This window comes from Scleropages formosus, chromosome 23, assembly GCF_900964775.1.
Source record: "Scleropages formosus chromosome 23, fSclFor1.1, whole genome shotgun sequence".
NCBI classification, from domain to species: domain Eukaryota; kingdom Metazoa; phylum Chordata; class Actinopteri; order Osteoglossiformes; family Osteoglossidae; genus Scleropages; species Scleropages formosus.
The window spans coordinates 20,355,133-20,382,262 of record NC_041828.1 but is presented as its reverse complement, the minus strand read 5'-3'; the positions used below and the strand labels follow the sequence as shown (position 1 = coordinate 20,382,262).

The following is a 27,130-nucleotide window of genomic DNA, read 5'->3' as shown; positions in this document are numbered from 1 at the left end:
AGATGCGGGTTTTTTGTGCTGATGGTGCTGCCAAATACGTCTGCTTTCAGCTTGTTTATGGATGTATTTCCCTGGTCATTATTTCAGTGATATCAAGCTGTGCACTTTCAAGGATTGCCAGTTGGGCTTTTTAATGTTGGGCTGGGAAGAGGTGCTTGCCAGGAACATCAGGTTTTTTTCCATGTGCTGGAGAGGAGAAATTCTGAATAAGAGTCCCAACAAACACATGGAGGTCAGGTTTGCTTCACTCGAAACGTTGCTGGCCCAACTGGATTTTGTTCATTTTATTGTTCATTTTTCTTGCTTTTATTTGTCCCTCGTCTCCTCAGCACCCACCGAACCTCTGCTGTGCAAATTTGCCGACGGAGGGCAGAAGAAGCGCCAGAGCCAGAGTAAATACCCACAGAACGGACGGGCGTGGCCCAGAGATGGGGAGGTGAGTGTGCCGCCACCCATTCCCTCACGCCTCTTCGGGAACCTGTGGCCAAAGCCAAACAGCCCCGCCAACAGCCACAGCACCACAGCAAGACCACAGCAGCAACTGGCCAGAATGATTTGCATTTCTTAGTTAGCAATACCTACATTACAGGATTTAGTTTCCAAAAAACAAGGCTTTTCATCCATCCTTCTCTACAGTGTCCACGTGCCTCCTTTGCTCCCTTCTTGACATCAACTCTAGGTTTGTGCCTTTCCAAGGGCATTGCTGCGTTCACTGGTTTTCATACCAATTTATGTACAAGAAACACAACTTGGATGTTTAGAACTGCACCACCTAAATGCAGTTCAAACACTGGCTCTCCACCAGCAATTCATCAGCCCGTCTGGCGACGGTTAGACATCTCAATGCACAGTGCTTACATTACGTCTCATACGGGGAATTTCCTTGTCCTGCCAGTAACTTAATGATGCCCTTAATAGGTATAATTAGGAGTTTTTCTCTGCCTTTTGAGGGTTAAACCCCTTTTGGGTCCAAGTTTGGGCAAACAGGCAGTCACTACCCCCCAACTCCTCCATACTAGCTGGTAGAAAGAAAACTTCACAGAATATTTTGAACATTAATATTTTCATGTTATAGGGGGTGCGATGGCGCAGTGGGTTGGACCACAGTCCTGCTTTCTGGTTGGTCTGGGGTTTGAGTCCTACTTTGGGTACCTTGCGGCGGACTGGCGTCCCGTCCTAGGTGTGTCCCCTTCCCCCTCCGGCCTTACGCCCTGTGTTGCCGGGTAGGCTCCGGTTCCCCGCGACCCCATATGGGACAAGTGGTTCTGAAAATGTGTGTGTGTGTGTGTGTGTGTGTGTGTGTGTGTGTGTGTGTGTGTGTGTGTATTTTCATGTTTCCTGTATTTCTGAATGAAGTATTAAAAGTACTAAATATTAAAGGTAAAGGAACATAAGCAAAGAAAAGCAAACCAGCTGGTAGAGGCAATGTATAGGCATTTGAGACAGAATGGAATACATGGTCTCTGGGTGAAGAAACATAACATCAGCACATCTTCAAAGTTAATAACAAACATTGTCCAACAGCAGCACATCGTGAAAGTTAAGTAGATGCTGTAAAAACTGGTGGTATAGATATTATCGATGAATTAACAAGGCACGGAAATAGCTTCCACGTCAGAGAGAAGCCTGGATTTTCAAACATTAATCTGTTTCATTACTACATTTTTTATGAACATAATATTCATAGCCAGTATGAATTTTATCCCCTTTTAGTTGTTTTGAGGGGTTTTCAATGAGGTCCACAGTTCTTTGATTTTTCCAAAGGGTTTTTTTACCAGTTTCCAAATACACACACACACACGTTTCCAAATACAGTTGTTGAAAATTGTCTGTAAAACGAATAGTTGCAAATGATGGATTTCCCCAAAAACTGCTCATAAATCCAGCATTCCATCTTTGCTTTGAACCCATTCCTTCAGCTGCTTTCTGTAGCTTATCAGCCTCAGTCTTTAGCATATTTGTTGTTATTTTGTTATTGGTCAGCTGTTCAGGGACTGAATACTGTTTGCTCTTACAAGTCCATCAGGTCTCTAGATAATCATTTACTTTGGTGATATGTGAGCTTTTTGCTTTTTGTGAGCTTAGTCCGCACAAAGATTATAAAATTAAACCCCCACCTCCTGGCTAGCACATGGATCCAAGCCCCGCCTACAGGTGGTCATGGTGGGCAGTCTGGGAGGTTGGGACTAAAACAGGAAATAACAGTAAAGGGCACGTATTGTAATTTTTTCGTTCCGCTGCACAACAGCAGCAATGAGTGGTAATAGCCCGCTTTGCCATGAGATATACGTGCGCTTGACGTTGTGATTTGTTTTTATTTTTGTCCGTATACCTTGCCCCCCGGCACATCGATAAGACGGAATGTAATATGACACACCCTCCCAGAGCTGTAATTCCCATTACATTTAAGGTGGTGATGGATGAAACGGTGTGGCAGGTCCCACGGGGGCCACATGGTGGGGGGAGGGGGGTAACGCCTTGCCTTCATACATCTCTTGGCACCCGGAGCACAAAAGCTCCGCCCCCTGGAAACCCCTTTATTGACTGAGCAATCACCCTGCCAACCCAGAAGCCTCATGAGAACAAGAAGACTGATAACTGATGCCGCATGCTGTGGATTGGGAAGGTCCCCAATCTTCTACTGTTATTTGGGGGAGTCAGACGTGCCCCTGGGCGAGTTCATCAAGTCTTCCACAATGCACAGAGTTTCTCTTTAAATAGCTATGGCAGCATTTTTGTTGGTTGTTTTGCTGCTGTTTCTTTTAACTATATTTAATTGTTGTAGTTTTTCCCCGATTTCCACCCCAAGGTTAATAGTTTCCAGGTCTGTGTTGCTGTACCACCTCTGTGGGCTCCAGGAAGCAGGAAGCAGCTGCTGTGTGTGTCTCTCAAGCACGTCCCTGCCAGTCTGCTGTATTTCTCCTGGCACATTAATTAGAGCAGCAACGGAAACGACACCGCAGGCGGCCTCTGATGGGCAGGTGCCTGATGGGCTAGTGGAGTGAGTGAGTGAGTGGGTGGGTAGATGGATGGATGGATGGATGGATGGATGGATGGATGGATGGATGGATGGATGGATGGATGGATGACATCAAAAGTAAATTTCCCTAATTATATAACACCTGGTCAGTAGGAATTTGTAGACAGATTTAAAACCCTCTGTAGGACTAGATTAGTTTCGTCCACATTCTTGAGGCTTCCTGCAACTATCAGGGAATAAACTGCTCAGACTGGAAATTGTTCCAGAGTTTTGCAGCTGAGCATGAAGTAGGACTGGGGTACTTAGCAACTCAGGGAAGCCCTTCAAAGAGGGGTAACAGGTAGCATAGTGCTTAGAGCCATTGCCTGGCATTTTGATGGTCCCAAGGTTTGAATCCCACTCCTTACTTCAGTTCCCCCACGGAAAATGCCCTGCTGTATAAAAAGATAATAAATGCATCTCTTCTCAGTCTGGCTCCCTGTCCAGTCTCTTAGTCTCTGGTTGCTTTGCTACTGTGATCTTTTTTGTGGGGTGTCCAAAAATTCAGCGTAAAATTTTTGTCTTAGAAAGTCCTAAAAATACAAAAAATGTCTTATACTGCTGTAAAAGAAATGTGAGGCCCTTGTGCTGGATTTGTTGCAGACATTATGAACACATATGGGAAACAGCATATTTGCTTGGATGCACACAGCTGTGAACCATTGTGAAAAATCAGTGAATTTCACTGTGCTTCACTAAAATGATTTTCATTCCAGCTTGGCGCTAATTTGGCTTACTACCACAGACATAAAATATATGATTTCCTTTTTTCAGTACACTTAATGTACACAAATTACAAATTATACTTAGCAAAAGGACATTGAAATTATTCTGCTGTATACCGTTTATGATCAAGTACTGTGAGTTTATCTTAAGCTGGCTCACTATTGCTGTGTGAAGTGTCTTCTCACCATGGCATATGCCACCTTCAGTGTTCTGGTGCTGAAGACCACCTGAGGAGACTCATCTTGGGTTAAGGTGTCTCCTGGCGTTAAGAGGCCAGGACAGCAGGGAGAGTGATGCAGCATGATAGTGAAAATTCTCTTTTCCTGTGTATAAGAATGAGAGTCCTGGATGCAGGCATGTGATTCTGGAGCACAGTCAGTTTGTCTCATACCACCCTACAAAACGTTATCATCAGAGCACATAAGGGAAGAAGTGAGTCTGAAGGAGTCAATTTGAATCTCTTCTTGATTGTTAAGAGGGATTCAGCAGTTCTGAATGAGAGAGGAAGTTCATTCCATCACATTGGAGCCAGAACTGAAAACAAATAGGAATAGGTCCTACTGGTGGTGTACATATGTAAGGTTTTCACCTTGAGCCCCACCACCGCTGTGCCGTCCCACCCCGCCCCACCACAGCCACTCCCTAAACTTTTCAATCAGTCCTCATTTACTGTAAGAGCGTATTGCATTACACTATATTAAAACGGCAAAAGCAAGAAAAACGGCACACTTGTACAGTTACTCTTCTGCAGACTGGAGGAATTTGGCAAAAAGTATCGTGTGCCTCCACACTTCTTCAGACCCGCTCCACAGCAGCTTCTCTCCGGGCGAAGGATGCTCAGGAGAAAGAGAACACGATTACAACGTATACTATTTTGAGAAATGGAGCGTCGTAATGAAGCCGTGTTCTTCACTTCTCCCGTTGGGCAAAACTCCACGCAGAAGTGTGCTTAGTTTCAGGGCCCTTTTTAAAGTGACTGTCTGTCAGAATCTCCAGCTACTCTTTCATTTCCCACCTCCCAAAGAGCCCAGAACCTGAATTCATCTGGAATGCTTTTTTTCTTTTTTCCCCCTATATATGCCACTTCTTTTCTTTTGTGTTCTCTTTTTATAGAAGCCATCAGTCGCCTTCGCATAATAAGCGAAGAGGCTTTATGTGCTTGGAGTAGGTGATGTGTTTTGTCTTCCTTCTGTTTCAGAGCGGCATGGCGTTGACGTACGACCCAGCTGCAATGCAGAATGGGTAAGGAAGGCTTCCTTTTCAGGACTGATGCTTCCACCCGTCGCTCTGAGGCAGCTGCCCTTCATCTCTCCCCCTTCCCACCCTCCTCTCCAGTCAACCTCTCATCTCGACATGTTGAGCTACGGTTTCTTGGATCCCATGACTCACAGAATCACTGTCATGATGTAATGTGTGCTGGGGGACTGTGTTCAAACTGACTGCTGTTTGATGGTGGCCGTTATGACAGTGAAGCACCACCGGTGTCCCTCCTCGGAGTTAAGCCGTCATTGGCTGATATCTAACCACCAGTGAAGATAGGGTTACGGGTTAGGATCAAAGTTAGGGTTAGGGTCAGGGTTGGAAGCTGGGATCAAAGTCAGAGTTAGGGATACGGTTAGGTTCATCATAGTCCAGCTGCAGGTGTCTCATAGGGTCATCCGTGTGTGGACTAGGGCCTCTTCAGACCTTCAGACCAGGCCTGCATGACTGATGCCTCCTTTTTGAAAATTAGTGCTGCTGTCTCACAATTGCGAGACTCATGTTCAGATCTTGCCTACTCCTATAGTACTCTTGATTATGCTCCTTGCCCTGAAGTGATACAGTAAAAATTACCCAGCTCTGTAAATGGTTAATCAGCATAATCAGTTTAACCTTTTTAATCACTTTGGAAAAAAGTGGCAGATAAATAAATAAAGACATAATGCTGGTTGCTCCATCCAAGACTTGAACCAGCAACCTGTAGGCTGCTTGCTTAGTGCTCTGCCCCTTACCCAACAGCAGTGTTTTCTCTGATTCTAGTGGCTGTGGTACCACCTGGATGTGTGCTCTGCTCCAGCACCACCACAAGCACCTCCTGATATCAATCTCTGCATCTGACACGACTTCAGCAGCTCACTGTTATCACATACAACTTGGAATTGAAACGTGGACATATTTTACGCATAGGGGATTAAAAAGTGACATCTCAGGATAGATTTCACACTGTGTGTTCTTGACAAATATTTATCTCCCAAGAGCCATATCCTAAAGAACGGCATCTTGAAATTGAATTGCCTTCAAATGTTCTTGCCTCAATTCAGCCGTTCCCCTTTCATACACCACTCAAATATCTATCCTAATATGTTTTCCAGTACAATTTTTTCCCCAAATAAGTGCAATTTAATCTGATTAAAATATGTACTTCTATGAAGAATTTGTCACATGCTGAATAAGAGGCGAGAGACAGGTTTTAACGGTTCCCTTAAGGCCAGAAAATGGAAATCCTCCAGCTGTTCCCACACTGAGACCAGTCCTGTTCCAGGAGACTGCGCTGGAGAGGCTGCTATTTCACTGCTGTTCATCTCCACTCATCAGAAAGCTGTTCTGAGCCCAAGGAGCCGTTCTGTTTTATCTGATTTAAGAGAAACCAGAGATGAGGAATTTGAAGAAAGCTCTTGGCTGGGCTCTGTGTATGACATCTATCATTCACCCATTCCGTCGTTTGCAAAAATGACAAACTTTTGCTTTTGTGAACCCATTGAATTTATACCTTAAAATCTGATTTACAATCAATATTTTTACATTTCTGTTTGCATGTGAAGCAAAATTTTCCATTCAGTTTGGTGCTGGTGCTGAGCATTGTGGGAAAAAATGCCTTATTAGTTCATACGAGCCCTCGGGGTGGTGGCTTGCGCTGTGTGCTGTTATTATTTACTGTTGAAAATCTCACTGCTAATTGTTAATGTTTATCATCATTTATGACAAAATAGGGATAATCTTTTATGTCTGTAACATTCACCAGACATGTGGGCGAACATACATACATACAGTAAATTCATATAGTGCATACATGATATTCAGTACTGCATTTTAACAGTGTTTGTATGGGTTTAATAACAGTTGGAAATTTTTCTGATTGTACTCTCTGATGAGAAATAATATTTCTATTATTATATATCAGTATTTCAATAACATTTTTTATTTGCCCGTGTGCATGTGTTAAACAGTGATGTCTTTGTCTGCCCCCCGTGAAGCATGTCAGAGGGAAACATGTGGCCTGACGAAGGTCAGCTTTTGGGTCAGGGTGCAGACTTATGACCTCAATGTAGCTGATGTTGTACCCTTGAGCAGAACCCTGCAGTGTAAGTCCCCAGTGAAATATGAAGCTGAATGAAGGGTTAAAGCAGCGAAACAGCGAGCAATAATAACAAACAAAGCCTCGTCATGCCTTTTGCATGTGGAGCCACGCCAGGGCGCTGAGGGCTTTGCGCTGCTCGTCAGCTTCCCCAGAGTAATAAGATCTGACCTTTTGCAGGAGGTGGAGCGAGGCGGAGGGTGGGTGGGTGGATGGGTGGGGGGGCGGCAGGTACAGGTGTGCTGTTCCCCTTCATCGACCCTGACAGGTTTTTCTCGCCCCCACCACCAGGTTCTACTCCCCGCCATACAGCATCGCCACGAACCGCATGATCGCACAGACATCCATCACACCGTTCATCGCTGCTTCTCCTGTCTCAACATATCAGGTGAGCTATGTGAGCGGAGCACCAGCTCGCACCCGTTCCGTGAGCAGGGAGGATCCCAGATAAAACGTGGAGAGCAGGGAGACAGAAAGCGGCACCGACTGCGGTCCCTTTCACTCATGCGCTGCCAAGCTGTGTGTTGTTGTTTCTCTCCGAGCCACATTGACACTCAGCGCCTCTGTGTTTTTGCACATCATTGGTCATGAAACACGTCAGCACGTGCAGGATACACATATAAGTGAAGGACAAAGCTGGAGTAACACTTAACTATGTAAAATACCTGTGTGTGGGCAGTTGCCCAGGACATACATTACCATGTGTCTTCATGTCTTCATTACCATGTTGACAGGTATAGCCCTCCTCTGCTTTAAAAACATAATGTGTTCCTGAAAAACTCTTTATGAAGTGAATTCTCATAAATCAAAGATGTAGCAAGATGTATTTTCAATGTTAATATTTTTATGTGTTCATCAGCCCCAAACCTGATAACCAGGTATGGTAAAATATCACCAAACCCCTTTAAAATTAGTGTGCACACACACACACACACTGTCTGAAACCACTTGTCCAGGATTGCAGTGAACCAAAGCCTAACCCAGCAACACAGGGTGGAGGGGGAGGGGACACACCCAGGACAGGACACCAGTCCATCGCAAGGCACCCCCAGTGGGACTCAAACCCCAGACCCACCGGAGAGCAGGACTGTGGTCCACCCCACTGCGCCACCGCACCCCCCAATTGCTTTATACATTTACATTTACTCATTTAGCAGACGCTTTTCTCCAAAGTGACGTACAGCTCAGAAATATAATTTGTGCATTACATTAGGAAAAAGAGAGACATAGTTGCAAACGTGCGATTCAGCAAAGTTAGTTTGTTTCTGAGGGGGGCGTGGTGGCGCAGTGGGTTGGACCACAGTCCTGCTTTCCAGTGGGTCTGGGGTTCGAGTCCCGCTTGGGGTGCCTTGCGACGGACTGGCGTCCCGTCCTGGGTGTGTCCCCTCCCCCTCCGGCCTTACGCCCTGTGTTGCCGGGTAGGCTCCGGTTCCCCGTGACCCCGTATGGAACAAGCGATTCAGAAAATGTGTGTGTGTGTGTGTGTGTGTGTGTGTGTAGTTTGTTTCTTTCCACTTTATACACCACTGTTCATCGCACGACAAGGTGCATAAAACTCAGAACAGACGATTCCTGATCACCTTGCTGCAGTTTTTTTTATGGTACACAAACATTTACGTACAATACAGGAGTAGCTGTGTAAAGGATTATCTGGGCATGATCATAACGTTACGATGCATGAACATTTACACCATACATGAACTTAAAAAATCATGGCTGAAAAGAGTCTGGAAGAGGTGTTTTCAGACCATTCTTAAATGTGGACAGAGTTTCAGCAGTTCTGAGTGAGAGGGGGAGGTCTATAATGCTGCGTGTCTGTCTACGTGAGCTCATTCAGCTCCTTCATAGCTACTACATACCGCACCCTTAAACGCTGAGACAAAACATACATACACATTACACTCAATGTTTATAAGTTAATTCAACCTTTAATGCAAAAACCCGAAAAGTACAAACAAAGGAAACCAATGAAAACGAACACAAATGAATTGGCGCTCAGTGAACAAGCGGACATGGTTTGGACAGTCCAAACGGGGCCGTGATCACTGGGACTATAACAGGTGAAACTAGAAAAGAAGGGATGATGGAAGGTGAGAACCTCCATAAACGGTCCTCATAAACGCAAAGAAAAGCCTCGTTTCAAAGCGGAGCTATGAAATGAAAGTTGTCATAAGGTCCGGCTCTCTTGACCGTAATACTTCACGTAGCTCGTCATGGTGGCCCCATCTTTACTCTGAATGTTTCCCTAGTGTTTGAATTGAGTCCTTTTTTTTTCCCTGCATCTCCAGAAAGTTTTGCTTGACTTTCAGGGAAATTGATTAAAAGGCCGGTCGAGTGCTCAACATGGCGACCGAGTGCAGAGTAATCCTCGCTCTGAATGCCTCCCAAATTGATTTAGCAAAAACAACGCCGGAGCTTTGTGGAATATTAATCCTCCCCACTTCTGTATGAGCCCAGCATCCTGTAATATTGTCCTTCAGCAGAAAGTACACAAGGTTAGACCTTCATTGTGCGCTCAAGAAGTCGCAAAAGACACAAAGAGCACACTGCCCGAGGGACTAATAGGAGAAGAATATGAAAATAATAAGCAGCATTTCAGATTTATTACATGGTAAAATAAGAACAATGGCAAACACATGGCTTTCACTGGTCATGGTGCTATACTCATATATAGACACGGTATATAATATATATATATATATATATATAGATACAGTAACCCATCAAATCCTGCTGCACCACCGCAACCCCCTATATACATATATATAATGATGAGAACACTCTGCAGTCCTTGCTTCTATGTGATGGTAGAGCGCGGTGCGGGTGGGGGAATGTACGTGTCGTACCTTTGGCCATGCTGCGCCATGTCAATGGCCCAGCGTACTATGTATGTCGGGGGTCACGGTGGTGCAGCAGAATGTGCCAGGTCCTCCTTCCTGATGGGTTGGGGGTTCAAGTCCTGCTTGGGGTGCCTTGTGATGGATTGGTGTCCTGTCCTGGGTGTGTTCCCATGCCCCCTGTTGCTGGATTAGGCTCTGGTTTTCTGTGACCCTACTTGGGACAAGCAGTTGTAGTCTGTGTATATATATAAATGAAAGATCAGGATGGTGATTTTCATCCATGAATACTGGTTAAATATGCATCCTGTTTTCTCTCGATTTTATTGTAGGCGCTGAGCTGAGTTGGTTGTGTGGTTGCCTTACAGCTCTAGGGTACTGGGTTCAAATGTGGCTCCAGCTCTGTCTGTAATTGTATACCGTTTGTGTGTGTGTGTGTGTTTGCTTGCAGATGCTGCATGGTGCACTGCTGTCTCATGCCACATGTACCCTGTGCTCCTTACAGCAGATTCTAGACCACAGCTCATCTTGTCACATTACTGACTTTCTGAAAATCCATTAAATGTAACAAAATAAAATCCAGGAAATTCTTGCTAATTTTATGCGAAAAAATGGATGTTGCCTTTCATGACACACATAGAGAGGCTTAATTAAATTGAGGAATAAGCTCCTTTGTCAATGTATAAATACTTCTGATAAACTCTCAACAAACATTCAGGATTTTTTAGCAAAGCCAAAAAATACAAATGTGAAAAAATAGATCAGAAGCAGAATAGACTGGTGTTTATCTCCCTCATGCTAATCATGTGTTTTTATTTAACAGCACAATTCAGTTTTTTTAATTTTTTTTAGGTTTTTTTTTTTAATTTCAGGTTTTCGTCTTTGCTAATCTGAGCAGAGCTTGAGGTTTTCCTTCATATCCAGGTCTGTTATAACATGAATGTGATTGAGATTCAGTGGGAGGGGCCTTGTGATGATGGGTGGAGCTGATGGGGTTCCAGTACGTTCGTAGATACCCTGCTCTGTGTGTGGATGTGTAATTGGTGGAGGGAGGAGAGTGTTGAAGTGACTCTTGTTCCTGATGCTCTCTGCTCTTTGCTGTACTCACAGGTCCAGAGCACATCATGGATGCCTCACCAACAGTACGTTATGCAACCAACGGTGAGTCCCTCCGCCGCGGGCCGCACCCATCACACTCTCCCTGACCTTGGAGTGTCAGCAGAGTGCCTGTCCCCTCTTCTATAGCCGTTGTGGCTTGAGCTTGTAAGATCCAACAACAGGTACAGCATAGGGCCACTAGATGGTGTGGTGGTTAGAGCTACTGCTGCCCACTCAAAAGACCCAGCTTTGAATTCTACCTCTTTCTATCATACACTTGTCCTGAACTGACAGTAAAAGTTACCATGTAGTAAAAATGTGTAAATCAGTGTAAGTGGCTTTATAGAAAAGTGCCAGATAAATTAATAACTAAAAACAGCAAAAAGAGTGTGCCGCAGAGGTAAGAGTTGTCCCCTTGGTTCGCTTGCAAAGTGGGCCCATGGTAGGTCTGTGTGTTCTACCTGGCCAGCGACTCAGCAGTGTAGTGAAACACAGTAACATTGGTGTTTCATAAAGGCATCAGATGTCCCTGGAGAAAAGGAGGACTTTTCAAACCTTTTGGCGGCAGCACAGGACTTGTCCGGTAAATACAGTAAAGCGGTATACAAGGAGGCCTTTGGCAGTGGGCACAGAAATCATGTTTCTCAGCACGTCTGAACAAGGCCAGACCCACAGTGCACTGCCTTTCTCAATACTCTTTCCAGTCCATGTAATGCAATCTGTGCGTGGCTACAATGTGCAAGTTGTTCTTGAATCCAGCTGCATTTCATCGGCATCATGTCAGTGACACCAGAACGTTCCATGACACACCATCATTTCACCTGATTCCGTTGGGGGGAGTAGGTGGTGCAGTGGTTAGAGCTGTTGCCATCCCTTGAAAGGATCTGGATTTGAATCACAGCCTCCTGTAGTGCTGTTGATCGAGACCCTTTCCCTGAAGTGATACATCAAAAATTACCCTGTTGTAAAAATGGTAAATCAGTATAATTAATTTAACACTGAAGGGCATAGTGGCACAGCGGGTTTGGTTGGGGCCCACTCTCTGGTGGGTCTGGGGTTTGAGTCTTGCTTGGGGTGCCTTGTGGCGGACTGGCGTCCCCTCAGCCTTGTGCTCTGTGTTGCTGGGTTTGGCTCCGGCTCGTCGTGACCCCTCTTGGGACAAGTGGTTGTAGACATTGTGTGTGTGTGTGTGATTTAACACTGTAAGTTGCTCTGGAGAAATGTTTCAGATAACCAAATTTAATTTAAAAACTGTTAACGAAGAATATTACATATTTTGTGGCACTGCATATGAAGTCAGCGCTGAGTGAGAAAACACCACTCTTACTAGATGATGTCTTTGGGTGTGGACATGTACAGCTGAGCTCACACTTTTATGAGGGACTTTGGCGGGTGGTGAGACGGGCATGCTGATCCGCTAATGGAATGCTGGGAAAGCGATGCAGTGTGAGGAACAGCTGGGGAATCCATGGGGGTGGGGGGTTATGAGAGGCGCTGATTTGTGGGAGAGCAGCGGGTGCCAGCAGACGCCAGTCTGGCCAGCGTGATTAGCGGTGGAGACACGTCTAAACCCGGCTGGGTGTCCCGTCAAAGGAGGTGGGGCTGCACACATGGTCACGTCCCAGTGAGGCGAACGGTGACTTGCAGCCTGTGAGCGGCGGTCCAACTGCAGGTACTTTCTCAGTGCGGATAAGCCTGAGTGTGGGATCAGCAGGGCTATTAATGCTCTGCTCCAGTGGCCTTTAACCAGCACGAGGGAAATATTTCAAATACAGAATGAAAGAGAATGTCATCTTCTGAGACCAAGGACTTTGACATGGTGAAGCCTGGAGGTCTCAGAACAGTGATAGATAGATAGATAGATAGATAGATAGATAGATAGATAGATAGATAGATAGATAGATAGATAGATAGACATGAATAAAGAACATGGATCGTACAGTCAGTTTAGTTCCACCCTGAAAGTGAGGGGAATCATTATAGAGCTGTGTGTGTGTGTGTGTGTGTGTGTGTGTGTGTGTGTGTGTGTGTGTGTGTGTTCCATAATGACCCCAGATAGTGGTGCATGCAGAGGGTGGTGGTTCTTCTCACTTCTTTGAACCTCAGTGTTAAGACTGAGCAGTGAAGCTATTTAATAAAGCATAGTTCTGTGACTGTGCTATTCCTATAACATAGGTAAATAAATAAATAGGTGGGTTACACATCACCGCTGCCACTCTTATAGGTCCTTTGATATCTCTAGTGAGAGATAGCGCCACCATGTGGTTCTCGGTTGTGGATCTCAATATGAGATAAAATCTCAAAAGCTAAAAGAACAATGGAGAGAACAGTATCTCCATGTCCTGTTGCATTGTTTGTTCGCTCGCTGTTTTAAACTTTTTCGAATCAAACAGAAACAGGCAACATGCAATAACTAAGCCAATTTATTCCATATGTTCATATCTCTTCATTTAAGGTGCCATGTAAAATAAAACAAGATGTTTGAGGAATTTTATTTTCAGGTGGAATGTTCTAGTGGCTGTGTGTTTGAAGTTCGAACTGTGGGAAACAAGGGCTCCCTGAGCAGTGATTCACATGTTGTGCAAAACGAAAAGAGTAAAACATACAAGTCATTTCCTGCTTTTTTTTACGTTTGCATTCTATTTTATACTTTGAGTGAAGAGGCAATATTTAGTGTAAAAACTGTTTTCAAATTTTCAGCTTAAAGCGATTTTCAGATGTTTTTTTCAATAACTTAAAAATGACAGTTGCGATTAGTTTATTTGTTGTTCGTGTTTCTTTTATGAATCATTTATCTGGAGTGACCCACCCTATAGTAAGGGCAGGAGAGGGGCATGGGTGTACTTCTCTACTCATGTTCTAGAACTATCAGCTATATGTCTCTCAGCACCTGGGTGGTGCGAGAGGATGTGAGTTCGATCTCCACTCAGTCTGGGTGAAGTTTGCATGTTCTCCCCATGTCTGCGTGGGTTTCTTCTGGCTGCTCTGGTTTCCTGCCTCAGTCCAGACACATGCATTTACATTTACATTTGTTCACTTAGCAGATGCTTCTGCTGTTGAGGTTCACGCATAGTGTGAGTGACAGAGAGAGTGTGTGTGTTCCACTGATGTATGGATGAGTGACCCAGTGTAAGTAGTGTATCTAACAGTGTAAGTCACTGCGGTGAATAAGGTGTGTGGGCTCATAACACTACAGAGTTCATTGGAAGTTGCTTTGGAGAAAAGTGTCTGCTAAATAAAGACATTTAAATGTAAATGTAAACTAGATTAAAGTTTGTTTTAGAAGTTCCATATGTCCCTGGCAGGTAGGGAGGCTTTCGGTCACTTTGACCTCCATAGGACACCTGCTGCGAACAGGGTCCACATTGGTAATCTCAGTGTAGCCTGTACCTCAAAGAGCTCATAGACACTGACTGACAAATTTAACGTGAAGTGATTTATCTTTATTACTCAGAGACTTTTGATGGACCATCTTCTCAGCTCCTTTAAAGCACATACTGGTTTCCAGCTCAAAGGTGCTCCTATGCTTCCATTTTCAATCACCGTCATGAACAGGAAGTGGCTCCGGCACTGGACGCTCGGAGGAGCGGGTAGCTCAGTTACCGCTCTCCGCACTCTTTGAAGCTCTGCCGATCTCCGGTCACCGCTCGGCTGCGCACCTGTGTCCATTTGTGTGGCGCAGCCAGCTGGCGGCGCCGCCGTAGAAACTCAGGGAGCCCCTGGCCGAGGCCCGTCCCGACGCCCACAGTAGGCCCGGAACAAACCCACTCTCACAAATTACTGTCCCATAGGAAACTGTTTTCTTCCCCCACCCTGAGTTTCTCCTTCCTGGAGTGAAGCTTTGTGCTGCACATGTGACAGTAGCAGGTGCAACTGTCCCCGTTCGGCCAGTGGAATCACGGTTGGAATCACGGCCCCATTATGATCGTTTTAAAACGGTTTCATTTGGATCAGTAAAAAAAAAAAAAAAAAAAAAAAAACTTTGTTAAAAATACTTTATTTCAAAATTTCATGTGCTCTGCTTGAGTACATCTCAAAACACCACCACCACCACCACCTTCAGAACCGCTCGTCCCATACGGGGTCACGGGGAACCGGAGCCTACCCGGTAACACAGGGCGTAAGGCCGAAGGGGGAGGAGGACACACCCAGGACGGGACGCCAGTCCGCCGCAAGGCACCCCAAGCGGGACTCGAACCCCAGACCCACCGGAGAGCAGGACCGTGGTCCAACCCATCTCAAAACACACGGAACAAAAATATATCGAAATGTGGTAAAAATGAATCTTTTAATTTGCATATAACAAGACTGATATCGTGAAAATATTTTAAAATCGCATGTGACACATTGGAATGAGTAGTCAGTTGGTCAATTACATGACCGGGTGCTCCCCCATTAGTGCAGTCATGTGTGGACGACGGGAATCAGTGTTTCTCAGTGAGGCTTAGTTTCCCTGCCACTGAACATGTGTGTGTGCGTGCGAGTGTGTGTGTGTGTGTGTGTGTGTGTGTGTGTGTGTGTGTGAGCCTATCTGTTCTCTGCCTGCAGCCCAGAGTTTGCCGTGTGCGTTCCCTCCTCCTCACTGCCGTCCTTCAGATCGGCCCACCTTGCAGTGCCAAGGAAAAGATTTCTGCCTCTTAATTAAGGTGTAGCCATCACCCCCCACTCCCCCGTTCCCCCTCACCGCTTCCCCCACATCGCCCGTGCGTGTAGTTTACAGAAGCACTTAGGCTACCCACGTTCCCTGGCGGCGGGCCGTCTCGCTCCCCCGCCTTCGAGGAGGATGCATGCCACCTTCAATGAAGCTCATCTTCACACCGTTGTCCTGGGAGGCGCCGACATTCACACACACGAACACACACACACACACACACACACACGCACGCGTGCGCCCCACACACACAGGCAATCACAAACCCTCTTAACTCAGCCTGACCCGTTTGCAAATTGCCGTTGTTTTTTTGTTCCCCCGTTGCCCATTAGGAAGCGCGGTGAAGGTGCGGCTCGTCGCTGACGAATGAATGTGTACTTGCAGGGGAGGAAGGTGGGGGGTGGCAGCTAGGGAGAGCGAGAGAAGCCCCGGCCAGTTCTCCTGGAGTTGCGGGGGTGAGCGAGGCTCTCTGCGAGCAGATGTGTGTGCGGGTTACTGTTGAACTCCACCCCCCAGCTGAGAACCACTGGCCGGTCAAGAGGCGCCACTGAGAAACTTTCTGTACCTGAGGGCCCTACAGAAAGAGATCCATGGCCCACAGTATCAGTAAAGCAGAGTCCCAAATCACCATCAAAATGCTTTTTACATATTTCTGTTCTTTCACTGAGCCACAATAACGAAATCAAATCAGAAAAATGTCGCCACCTTCATTGACATATTTACGTAGTTGCTTCTCCCCAAAACAATGTACTGTAGTTAACACATAACAGACACCTTTGTCCAAGGTCACTTACAATGACAGGTACATCAGAAACACACACACACACACACACACATTTTTTGAACCACTTGTCCCATTCAGGGTTGCGGGGAGCCAGAGCCTAACCTGGCAACACAGGGCATAAGGCTGTAGGGGGAGGGGACACACCCAGGACAGGACACCAGTCTGTCATAAGGCACCCCAAGCGGGACTCGAACCCCAGATTCACCGGAGAGCAAGACCCAGTCCAACCCACTGCGCCACTGCATCCCCCTTGTACATCAGACAGCGGTGTGGAAAAATATTTGCCCTCAATGTTCTCCATTTTTGCAAATTTTTCACTTTAAATTTCATCTAATCTTTTTGTCAGTTGGATCATTTACAACAAGTTCACTGGTGCAAAGAGTTCTATAAAAATGAACTGATGATCCAGTACGAGTGGAGCCTGAAAGGGGAAAAGTGACACCAGTGTGGTTTTGTGTCATCTCTTTGGTGTGGAACACAACAAAATATGTCCAAATAGGTGTGAAATTCATCCATCCATCCAGTTTCAATAACCACTTGTCCTGAGCAGGTTCACGGTAATCCAGATCCTATCCTAGAAGCACTAGGTACAAGGCTGGGGGGTACACCTTGGGCTGGGCGCCAGTCCACCGCAGGGCAGACACACACGCACACACACATACAGTTACTCACCCATTCACACACAACAGACAATTCAGCATCACCACTTCACCTGGATTGTATGTCTTTGGACTGTGAGGAAACCAGAGCACCCACCCATAGGTTTCTGCACAGGCAAAGGGAGAGCATGCAAACTCCACACAGAATGAGCGTGGATCGAGTCACGTTCTCTCGTACCAAGCTGTGAAATTCTCTCGAATTTTATGTCAGAAAGCTTCAAAAATAGAGAAAAATAATACGCTGGGGATGGAAAAACTTTTTCTTTCCCCAGCACTGTGCACCTTTAAACCTCCAGAATATCTAATAAACCTTTGAAAACAATTTTTCAGTTAGACAAACTACAACCAGTGGCATTAAAGGCACAAACTTAAAAAAACAAAATCCTATGGTCACATTACAAAGTACCATCATACTGAATGCTGTAATATCATAGATAAGAACACACACACACACTGCCATTTAGATGTTCTGTAGTGTATAGATGTGAAATGGAGTGTTTGAGAGTTTGTGTTCCTGGTTACACTGCACTTGTGTCACTGCTCCTGCTGCAAGAGTCGGCGCTTTTCTATCCTACGGACAGGAGCTCAGTCCTTGGTCCTTCGGGCTCACAAATGCATTTCTCTGCAATAAATGACCATGCCGGCACATTCCGAAGGCCCGAGGCTTTCCTGTTCCCTTCATTACAGCAAAGAGTCACGATTGGAGTTGGGGGTGACAAGCATCTCTAGGGGGTCGACCTTCTACTGCAATGATGGTTATACGTAGTAAGGGGCTCTCTGACAGCGTCCTTCGACAGCAGTGTGTGTGACGGTCTTCCCCAGCACCCGTGGCCTTCTCAGAACCTGGGGGCTCAAGGCATGATGGGAGTTTGGCCCTGAGAAGCCCTGACATGTGCTGTGTTCTCGGCAGGGGGCTGTGATCACGCCAGCCATGGAGCACGGCATGTCCATGCAGCCGGCCAGCATGATGGGGCCCCTCACCCAGCAAATGAACCATCTGTCCCTGGGTACTACAGGAAGCGTGAGTATCGCCCTTCTCCAAAATATGGTAAAACTGCACTGCACTGCGTACTGAAGGAAGTGCGAGTATCACAGCCGTCCAAAATTTGGTAAAACCCCACCACACTGGGTACTTCAGGAAGCGTTTGTACTTTACCTATTCAGAATGTGGTAAAACCACATCACAAAGTGCACTAGAGGAAGCGTGCATTGTGTGCCAGTCCTGTGCAGTACCGTGGTACCACAAGGCGTATGTGTGCAGTTAGTCTCAGCCGCAGCCTCTGTGTCGCCGACCCCACGCTGATGCTGCTGGCCAGAACAGAAGTGCCGTCTCGCTGCCCTGTGCTGCGTGGTGTTGTGCAGTGGCGTATCACTCCAGGTGAGCACTTGGGGAATTAAACATAAGCCTCTTTGGTATCAGACAATGAATGTTAATTACTCCATAAGAGCATGAATTACATAATTACATGAGACAGGCGGTACAGGATGCTGCTCCGTCCATCCGTCCGTCCATCCGTACTAACAGGATGTGCTCTGTTCCTACAGTCTGCCTGGAAGTAGGGTGCATACCTGGGCCAGCAGGTGGCGTAGTAGTTACAACTGCTGCTTTGCACTTGAAGGACATGGGTTTGAGTCCCTCCTCCTGCTGGAGTGCCCTTGATCAAGTCACTTACCCTGAAGTGATACAGTAAAAATTACCCTGCTGTATGAATGTATAACAATTATATGCAAATCAGTGCGAGCCGCTGTACAGAAAAGTGTTGGACAAATAACGGAACGTGGCACTTCTGCACATGAGTGAGTGTTCACGCTGGGGAGTGCAGGCCATGTGACTGCGCTCGCGGTCAGACAGTTTCGCTTACAGCGCCCCGCGGCCGGGTGTTGTGGCCCATCAGCGTTAACTAGATGCCTGGAATAGCCTTGGCTGTCTGTCCCAGCTGCGGCTTCCTGTCTGGAGTAAAAGAAGCAAATGCTGGTACCCGGAGCGACGGCCCACCGCAAGGGAGTGTGCTGTTCCCAGAACACTGTGTTTACTGCACTTACCAGTGCTGCTACCGCGAGAGAGCTGGGTGACCGAGGCCTCGTAACGCAGCAGTGGGTAAATGGTTACTCATGCCCACGGACCTGACCTGTTGGCAGCAGTAGGGTGTGTAACGCAACCCATACACACATGTGGGAGCGTATAGTGTTGCTGAGGAAGCTGTTCCCAGCCACACCCTTTATCACTGGAAACATTACTCGTTTATCTGCCATTATTCTCTAGACACTTACAGTGTCAATCCAAGTTACTGTGCGACTTTATAGATTCAGGGTACGTACCTTGCTCAAGGGCGCTACAGCCCAAGGTGGGATTCAATCCCATGTCCTTCATGGTGGCATTTCTAACCACTACGCCACCTGCTGGCCCGACATGAATTGTGAATGAACCCTGTGCTCACAGGCAGCTGTTAAGGAGCAAAATCAAATGGAGGAAGCAGATCTCTTGTTCAAGCTGGTCACGTGGTGTCGGTATGGAGGCGGATGCTGGAACAATCTAGAACATCCCTGCTGCGGTGGAATTAATACGAGCTTCTTCGGTAGCATCACAGAAGGGCTGTTTTCCTGAAGAGTTGAGCGCTGAGCTCAGGCGACGTCTCATCGATCCTCCTTTGAAGGCCCAGGAGAGCCATCTGGCCTTGTCCCAGCCTCAGCCGTCATTGATTTACCGTTCCGTGTACTGTGTTTACTATACTGTACATACTCAGCCCGAACCCACATTTGTGTTCCATTTTGCTGGAACAGGGCTGCAATTGGGCAGCAGGTGGCTCAATGGTTAATGCTGCTTCCTTCCCTTCACTAGACCCAGCTTTGAATCTAACCCTAACCCTTTGAATCTTAGATAAACCTATTACTGTGTTTGTAGTTTCCCATAGTATTTTCAGTGTTTTGGGGGGTGTTTGGAAACTGTGGCACTGCATTCAGGTTAGAGTTTTGCACAGGTGTGTATTCCTCTCATTGTTTCACACACTAGTTAGAGACACACTATCTAGAGTATAACCCTGCAGCACCTCCACATGTCCCTTCATCTATTCTCACCTGTCTCCTTCACTCATCCCCCACTGAGACCCCCCCCATCTCCGTCTGCTGATCTGGCCTTGGCATCGCTGATGGACCCATCTGTTGTGGGCTCTGCGGGTCCCGCCGGCGTTGCCACAGAGCTGTGCTGTTATGTGCACGTGGGCCCATGGTGCACTGGACAACCTCTCCTCACCGTCTCTAACCCTTTATTGATCCACATTGAATGTATTTTATTCTTGATCAAAATCAGTGGCATCTGCGGCTCTTTTCTCTTTACTAACCTCTTTGTGAAAGTCAACGGGGACGAGTTGCCTCCTCTCAAAATGTGTCAGAGCCCTTCGGAGCTCTCGGAGCACTTGCCATCTGCTGCAGCTGCTACGTCTTTCTGTTTTGTGTGTGTGTGTGTGTGTGTGTGTGTGTGTGTCCAAACACTCAGAACTGATGTCTAGGAGCTGTACATTTGGAAAAGTTGCACTTGTACCCTTAAACATGGTATTTAATGTGATTTGCGCAAGCGTCAAGCTCTAAGCGTATAAAGTACAATGAAAGTCAAAAGGTGCACTGTATTCCCTGTAAACAAGCTGGTAACTTTTTTCATAATTAACGGTGTTGTTTGGGCCAATAATATTCTGTACTTATGCACAAAGAGATAGTCTGAGGTACAACATGAAAAACTGAAAGCTGCTTCTAAATCCAGGACTTGTCAAAAGGGCCACACTTTGCCTAAATCACAGCAGGTGAACTCAAACTTCTGGCAAAATGTTTTCACTGGCTCCTTATGATACAGTCAGTCCTGTAGCAAATTTTTGAAGATATAATCATTTTTTGGTTTATTTTTTTATGTTAAAAGGTATTTTGTTCACTTCACTTTGTAACCTGTTTTTACCTTACCTAAACCACACCCAAACAGAATGTGGAATGGAAGAAGTAAGGAGCTGAGTTCAATTCACTTCCACAGGACTGACATCATTTAAAAACAAGATAATTAATGCTGTACATGTTTATAGGGTGTATCTAGCAAAAACAGGCATGGAATATTTTTTTTTAGCTTTAATTAATGTTGTAGGTACTTTTTAACTGACCCTCATATTTTTTTATTTTAATATAGTTCAAAGTTAACCAAAATATTAAAATATAAATGTTCCATTAATTACACACACACACAATGTCTACAACCGCTTGTCCCAAGCAGGTTCACAGCCAAGCAGGGCCTAACCTGGTAGCACAGGGCACAGGGGAACACACCCAGGACAGGACACCAGTCCACCACAAGGGATCCCAAGCAGGAGTCGAACCCCAGACCCACCACAGAGCAGACCCTGGCCAAACCCATTGCGCCACCCCACCCCCCTTCAATATAGCACTTCTATTTATAGTTCTATCAGATTTTACCGAACCTACACTGTAAATTTATTAAGGGACATACAGTATTTTAAAGTGCTTACTGATCAGGGTAAAAATTACTGATTAGGGTAAAAGTTACTTTGGAATTATGAACAGCATGAATTACAAACGGCCTTCCTGTCCCAGCTGTGTTTGTAAGTTGTGCTGCAGGTATCACTGTAAAATATGCCTGTGTCTAACTGATTTAGATAAAACAGTTTTTCGAATCATGAAATCACTTGACATCCGTGTTTTTCGTAAGATTTTTACTGTGATCTTTTAGATGTTGAGAGGGATGTTTGTGACGATGGTGTGGCCGTGTTTGTGTTGCAGTACATGACTGCCGCCGCGCCACCTATGCAAGGGACCTACATTCCCCAGTACACTCCTGTGCCTCCAGCTGTTCCAGTTGAGGTGAGTGTTGACCTCGAACAATGCAAACAAACTTTTACTTTCACATTAATTCAATAAGCGAATGTGACTTACGGGGAAACAGCATGCAGATATATTAACTGCATTACAGTAAAATAACAGTTAATGAAAATGTTAACTAATACAGTAAGACAAGCTATTAATTAAATCCTTCCTAAATATGGTAGAAATAGGGCCGGTTTTATAAAGATATGAATGCGATTGCCCAAGGATGCCAAAATTTGGAAGTGCCAACTTTTGTGACGAAAATCAAATAGTAAATTGTAATCTTGAAAAAACCAATAAAAACTGAATAATAAAATTTCAATGTCAGAAGATCTTCCCACTTACATATATATGATGTAAATATGGTAAGAAACATCACTGCCCTGGTCTTTGAAATGTTGTATCTCTGTAAGTCACATTTTCTATGAAAAAAACTGTCATTCTACACAGTAGTGCATATCTATTTGTTCCCTTAAGCATCTCCAGTCTTGAAAAAAAGTTAGTTTTCAGTATTTTTTCTCAGGTTGCTTCGACCACATAAATATACACATACATATCTATATATATGTAATCAAAGCAACCTACACACACAGGTATATATATATGTATGTATGTATATATATGTATATATATATATATATATATATATATATATATATATATATATATAGGTGTGTGTGTGTGTATATATATATATATATATGTATATGTAATTATCTTGGGAGTGCGGTGGTGTGGCAGGCTTGGCCGGGTCTTTCTCTCTGGGGGGGTCTGGGGTTCGAGTCCTGCTTGCTGTGCCTTGTGATGGACTGGCGCCCTGTCCTGAGTGTGCCCTCTCCAACCTTGCATCCTGGGTTAGGCTTTGGCTTGCCTCGAGACAAGTGATTTTGGACTGTGTGTATATACAGCTTTTATATGTTTATTTTTCAGGTTGCCTTTACCATATAGATAGATAGATAGATAGATATAATCCCCTTGATCAACACATGGATCTATGGAAAGTTCCACACAAATATGGCACACACTTAAAAGTGGTCCATCAGGTCCACAGGTATTCAGCTAGTATGTAACATGAACATCTTGCTGGGTCAGTATATACAGAGAATTCTGAAGACAATGTCCAACCAGAGCAACTGCAGAAACTTGCTCTGAAAGTTGACTGTACGTAAAGAGCAGTATGGAGACGTTACAACGAGTCATCACCGATTTTCTATGACTATGTCAGGTTATGGTGTGAGAAACGAGAAGGGTTTGGACCTCCACATGGTCTAAAGGTTGCAGACCTACTGTTGGTAGGTTAAGTCAGATGTTGTTCACAGATGAGCCAAAAAGACTCAATGGATGCAATGCTCTGAGAGCTACTCTGCCGCACTTGAACCTGTGTCTCCAGTTCAGCGCCAGAGGTCCAGTCCATCTAGTCAGAAGACCTCACATGTGCAAAGAGCCACTCAGTCTGGTCCACTTGTCACCATGCTCAGATTCAGTCCATGAGGAACATGTCATGCAGAATATCTCTGATCCATGGGAGCAGTAGATGTTCACCAGCTCAGGTGCCATGACTTCCACCCATCCAGCTGTGAAACTGGAGTAAGTGAAGGTCATCTGGGATGCTGAGCAATGCTGAAGGAATGAGCTGCTACAGTGGAGACTCCATTGATACGGATTCACCACGCTTGTCATGTATGAATCACCTGGCTCTGCTGAATATTTTTATGAGTACTAGGGTATTCTAGAGAAATGAGGTGCAACACGGTACAACCTCAGAGCTGAGGCATCAAATACTGCCTATTAAGGGTGACATATCCCATGTGCTTGTATCTCCTGCACTTTCCTGGGTTCCATGGAGCAAGGCCGTAACACCATATTTGTATATTAATGACCCCCCTCCACCTCCTTCCATGCCCCCTCTCCTCAGGGTGTGGTCACTGACGCCTCCCCTCAGACGGTCGCCCCTTCGTCACAAGAGGCTGGCGGGCAGCAGCAGATACAGGTGGAAAGCGCGAGCGACCACGTTCCTGCCTACTCGTACCAGTCCAAGTGAGTGAGCGGGCACACTCTCCGCAAGGGGACACACTCGGCCACGGGCATCTCTGCATGTCACTGGCCAAGTATGACAGAGAATCGGTGTGATCACACTTTATGTGCCTGAAAAGTTGGTCAGCACTGCAGCTGGCAGCTTAGCATGCTCCGGCCTTTGGGTCTGTGCGTGGTTGCTTTGACCATGAATAATCTGTCACGTATCCCTCTGCATCTGCGCTAACCGCTAGATGCTGCTCCGTGTTCTTGCCGGTTCATGTGTGTGTTTCCACCTGTACCTGTTCCGTGAGAATGTCAGTGGCTTGTCCCGCTTCTTGCTGCCCGCTGTGTTTCGCTCCCTGTTCCGATCATTTCCTCTATTTCAGTTCCGCTTCTGGCCCCTATCTTGGTCTCCATTTCGGCTGAAATGTTTACAGATGCTTTCGAAATTCCTCTGTGTGATTCTCCTTTCCTTACTGACCACTGCACGTCTCCGTTAGTCCAGCTGGCTCGTGTCTCTCTCAGCGACCATACAAGTCCAAATACTATGTTTGTCTCCATCAGTCCAGTGTCTCCATCTTTGATGTCTGCTTTTGGTGCTGCTATGTCTCTGTTTGTTTGTTTGTTTGTTTGTTTGTTTGTTTGTTTGTTTGTTCCACACTGACCGCTGACTCCGCTCACTACATGCTCCTCCCCAAACAGATAACAGGCATGTTCCTGCGACAGCGTGGCCTTGAGGTGGGGAGTCTGCACTGAGACAGGGGGCAATCGGCGTCCAGCGCGGCCAGGCGCCTATCGGATCCCTTCCTCAAGTCTGCTTCCTCGGCCCCCCCCCCCCCGGGGCAAGGGCCTTCCTCCGGTCGCCCGACAGCTGCGATAAACCGAGGCTTGAAATGTTTTTCCAAGAAATTTCTAAAATAAAAAATTCCAAAAGAAATAACGGTTGAATGTGCAAGTAGGTGATTTTTATTATTAATATTATTATTACTATTATTATTGTTATTATTATTATAATTATTATTATTACTGAGAGGAGAGACGAGTTTCAGAAACACACGCTGTCTTCCTCAGATACTAAAGTACTCTTTCTTTTCATTCTTTTTTATTTCTTACATTAAAGGTTAGTTTTTTTAGAGAACAATGTTTTTTCATGAATCTTTATTGCCTTAATTTTAAGGACGACAGAGACTTTCCCCAAGGGTTCAGTCGAGTGTCTCGTTCTAGAAAAAAAAATGAATGAATGAATGGATTAATGGATGGATGAGTGACGTGTCCCTCGGACGAGCTCAGAGGTACTGGAGAGCGCCGAGCCGAGGGCGATGAGCCGTACACGCTTCGTTGAGGGAGTTCCTTCTTCGTTAGAAGAAAGCCTTGTGAAATATTAGCAGTCGGTGGGAACCGAGTGTGAGCGAGAGATGGAGAGCAGTCAGTGCGAGAGCTTCACTGCGAGAAGAAGCCGAGCTGTGCGCTGCACTGGACGCAGCGTCCTTGCTAGAAAGCTGACCTTGTTTTTTCAGTATCATTTCTCTCGGCAAAAATTGCTGTTGACAACATTAGTGCTTTTTATCTGCAGACTTTTACCTTTTTATGAGCTTTAAGATGTTTTTAGCCTGCTTTGCTTGTCACACTGCAAAAAAAAGAAAATAGAAAAAAATGCAAAAAAACAAAAATACTGGCAGTGAAAATACATAGATAGAGTAGGAGCTTACGGTTTCAACCAATCAGTGTAAAAGCAATAGAAGAAATTGTTGACAATTTCTGTAGTCTTTTCCTAGTTGTGGATCAAAAGCAGGCTAAAGAGGCCATTTTTATACCAAAGATGATGATACACCCTAAAGCTAAAGTGTTTTTTATTATTTTATTTTATTTCCATTTATTTGGTTGATGTTGCTACTGTTGTTGTCGCCCCGTTGTTGCTGTGATCGCTGTTGTTGTTGCTGTTGTTGTTGTTGTTTTCTTCTTTTTATTTGACCTAGATGGCCGGACCACTCAGTCGGTTTTAATGCTCCTTTCCACGGTTGTCACGCCGGCGCCTCTCGCACACGGCACCGTTCAGAACCTGACAGGAGACAGGAAACGCATTATCCTACTGGCGTTCTTAAAAACAAACAAAACAGCACATCACGAACGGGGAAACTCATCCCCTCCGGGGGGGCACTGTTTTTGGGGGGTCCTTTTAAGTGAAGAATCATAAATGTCAGCAGGACCGTGGCAGCTGGATGTGTGATTATTGGCCTTGCCGGTCGAGGGCTCCTCGGAGACGGCGCTAAAAGATGCCAGCATTGTGCAACGCGTGCGTTTCAAGGCTTCTGCTGGAAATCCTTCCCATTCTTGTCGTTGCTGCTTTGTTTTTTCTTCGTCCATCAAACAGACAAGCAGCTCTAAACAAAAGCATCCACCCTGCACCTCTGTGTATTTAAACGGCCCCGGCTACCTCGGTCAGCGTGTCGAGATGGGATTCCTGCACTCGTACCCACACGCATACAGGCAAAAGGGTTGCATAGCGATAAGGACAGGGAGGCTTGCAGTTCGTGTATGTGTGTTTGTGTGTGTGTGTGTTGGGAAGTTACTATGGAAACGCAGGCCAGAGACTGTCACACACTCGGCTGTGGAGTGTCCTGGCAATGCGGACTGTTAATGCTAGGCTCGCACCCGAGACTTATGCCTCTCTCAGTGTGGCAGGAGTGTTCATGCCAGTAAGGGACAATGATGGAAACACTAGTCTGCTCTTCAGGATTCCCGTCATGCCCCGTCCTGCAGCTGTTCCCTAACTCCTGAGTGTCCATGCACTCCTTATTCTAGAACCAGTACTGAAATGGTCTCGAACCTCCGTCCACCTGGGGCTCTCTGGTTGCCATAGAGACCTGTTTCCCAGCCTTCTGTGGTGCAGCTGATGAAGCCGAGCGTTCCCCCAGTTTCCGAAATTGCGCAAGTTGAACTAACGCTGAATTTGGTCCCAATTTCCCAAGACGCGTTAGCCATTCCACTCCACAACAGACGGTTCTCTCCTCCGGAACCTGCGTGCCTTGCGGTAGAACCGGGCAGTGAGGAGCGCAGTGCGGAGTGGCCCATCCGTTGAGCCCACAGCTGAGAGCCACAGAACAGCGGATGTTCATTGAGTGCCTTTGTTGTGACTCTTCCAATCGGTA

The 27,130-nt window shown here is 45.9% G+C and overlaps 1 protein-coding gene across 2 annotated transcripts in view; it reads left to right on the top strand.

Annotated features, from left to right (window-relative positions):
* rbms3 (RNA binding motif, single stranded interacting protein) overlaps positions 1 to 25,572 on the top strand; it is a 165,884-nt gene extending 140,312 nt beyond the window's left edge. Inside the window, exons 7-14 of one of the 2 annotated variants that reach the window (XM_018765910.2) lie at positions 330 to 436; positions 4,944 to 4,987; positions 7,371 to 7,467; positions 11,027 to 11,077; positions 18,019 to 18,129; positions 21,882 to 21,962; positions 23,881 to 24,002; positions 24,684 to 25,572. In XM_018765910.2, the coding sequence (XP_018621426.1) occupies positions 330 to 436; positions 4,944 to 4,987; positions 7,371 to 7,467; positions 11,027 to 11,077; positions 18,019 to 18,129; positions 21,882 to 21,962; positions 23,881 to 24,002; positions 24,684 to 24,687 (617 nt within the window). In that variant the 3' untranslated portion in view covers positions 24,688 to 25,572. Of the gene's footprint in view, positions 1 to 329; positions 437 to 4,943; positions 4,988 to 7,370; positions 7,468 to 11,026; positions 11,078 to 18,018; positions 18,130 to 21,881; positions 21,963 to 23,880; positions 24,007 to 24,683 lie in introns of those variants that run through there. The other variant, XM_029248556.1, reaches the window with a different exon arrangement.
* The last annotated feature ends 1,558 nt before the right edge of the window (positions 25,573 to 27,130 follow it).